We start from the raw sequence: 2345 nt of genomic DNA on the forward strand, positions 1-2345 counted from the left end.
GAATCTCTGGTGGCCTCTTATCCAACCTTCTGCTGCCTGGTCCCTCTGAGCAGCCTTTTCCTTTTATGCAGGCCCTGTTGCCTCAGCCTCTCCTCAAAGGACAGATACTCCAGACCCTGCCAGCTGAGCAGCTCGGTTAAGACTTGTTTTTCACTCTTGCTGAGGCCCAGGACAGATATGCTGTTCCACAGGTGGTCTCACCAGCCAGGGAAGCCTCACTGTTCATGCACTGCTTTTGTATTACCCCACCAGAAAGACCACAGAATCATAGAAAGTGTGTGACTTGAAGGGATCTTTACAGGTCATCTAGTCCAGCCCCCCAGCAGTGCACAGGAACTTTTTAACTAGATCAGGTTGCTCAGAGCCTCATCAAGCCTGACCCTGAATGTTTACAGGGATGAGGTCTTCACCATCTCTCTGGGCAACGTGTTGCAGTGTCTCACCACCCTCATACTTCAGAATTTCTTCCCAAATTCTAACCCAAACCTCCTCTCTTGCAGGTTTAATCAATTACCCCTTGTCCTCTTCCTACAAGCCCTTGTGAACAGCCCCTTCATGCACTGGAAGGCTGCTCTAAGGTCTCTCCAGCACCTTCTCCTCTCCAGGCTGAACAAGAATCAGGAGGTCCAATTTTCAATCCCTATGGCTAAACTGCAATATTCAAGAATCAATTATTATTAAAAGCCCAAGAGGAAGGTAAATGTCTGGCCAAGGCCACTCCTGCTGATCACAACAGCAAAGCACAGACTCTGGCAGGGAGGAAGAGAACTAGGCTAAGAGCTGGATCCCTGGAGATCTGAGCTTCATCTCTTCCTCAGTCACCAGCAACAACAGAAGCATCACTTACAATGAACAAAAAGAATTTTATTGGAACGTATACACACAGGGATAACAGAGGTATCTGAGTAATCAAATATGGAATGTTTAAGAAAGTTAAAATAAATAAGGATACCGAGTTTTGCCAGTGCTAGGTCCAGCACCAATATAAGTAAATGCCCTCTGAACAAGTCTGACTCTGCCGGGACCATCCCTGCAGAGCCTGTAAAGATTCCTACCACCAGAAAGTGGCCAATAAATTTGGAATACAAAGAGTCACAATAGTGCTTTCTACTGATGTGCATTCACACTGTTTATTCACTACTTTCGTCTCTTATTTCTTTAATAATATCTATTAAATTCTGAAGTCCAAAAACATAACCCGTGTCTTGGCCCTCATGCACCACGCTATCTTCTCCGTAGTACTTGCAGGTCGTGTGGGCAAAGTCTATCATACGGACATCAACAGTAGTAGCAGTTGGTTTGTAGGCATATGCTCCTGCAGACTCATCTGAAGATTCCTCCGAAAGGTCCTCTAAGTCTTCTGGGTCTGAGTCAACAGCAACCTCCTGCCTTTCCTTTCCATCATAAATGATCAGCAAGGAGCTTGAGTAGAAGCGGTAGGACTCCTGTTTCTCTAGGACAGACTTGAGTTCAGTCAGTTTTTTAATCACAGATTCAAAGAGTTCCCTGCGCAGGTATTTGCCGTTATGAAAGAACTGGTAAAGTGCTTCTTTAAATCCTTGGACTGAGAGTTTTCTTCCGTGGTATTTATTCATGAACATCAGCTGGCCAGTGCCCGCCTGATAGACCTGCACATATAAACACAAGACAACAGAAAATAAATAGTTAAAATTGCTGGTAATATCAACTCAAAGTCTTGAAGGTACAAAAACACTCATCATGTTATGGAAAGCTTTTATAAAATGACTCTTGTAATTGCTCCTGCAGTTTCAGAGATTGCTAACAACAATCCAGCAGTGTCTATGGAACTCAGAGGCACAGAGGAAATGGACAAGTACTTTGGATTTGATTTGAGCTTTTCTATCAGGAATATATGAGGAGTTTAAGTGAGATTAGCAAAGCTGCAGCCAAGACCTCCAAAGTCAAACTACAACTTGTACCACAGCTCTCAGGTGTACCACTTGATTCCCAGAATGCTGAGCTCTAAGTGACAACAAACTCTTATATAGAAAACTAAGATGTGCCCTATAATGCTCTGTATTTAAAGAAGTCAGACCTGCTCTGGCAAGATTTCTTCAGCAGTCTGTACACCACAGAGCTCAATAATGCCTAAACATCTGGGTCAAGTAATGCCTCCGAAGTTCCACCTTGTTTTCCAGCACATGTCTATACTGGAAGGTGAACAATGAGCAGGTCCTGCTCAAATCCCAGCACACTGTGGTTAGACATGCAGCTCTCACACTTCCATTCCTGCCTCATGCTCTTCTCTGAAGTTAAACAGTGAGCTGAACACCACACATGCCAATAGTCCTGATGTGGAACAAGTCCTAGCAAACACTGCTGGC

At 44.3% G+C, this 2345-nt stretch overlaps 1 protein-coding gene across 1 annotated transcript in view; it reads right to left on the bottom strand.

Annotated features, from left to right (window-relative positions):
• Nucleotides 1-843: 843 nt before the first annotated feature.
• IP6K2 (inositol hexakisphosphate kinase 2) overlaps nt 844-2345 on the bottom strand; it is a 7664-nt gene continuing 6162 nt past the window's right edge. The window contains exon 5 of the mRNA XM_009996665.1: nt 844-1628. Coding sequence (XP_009994967.1) covers nt 1131-1628 — 498 coding nt within the window. The 3' untranslated portion in view covers nt 844-1130. The remainder of the gene's footprint in view (nt 1629-2345) is intronic.

This window comes from Chaetura pelagica, unplaced genomic scaffold (assembly GCF_000747805.2).
Source record: "Chaetura pelagica isolate M959 unplaced genomic scaffold, ChaPel_1.0 scaffold914, whole genome shotgun sequence".
Taxonomy (NCBI): Eukaryota; Metazoa; Chordata; class Aves; order Apodiformes; family Apodidae; genus Chaetura; species Chaetura pelagica.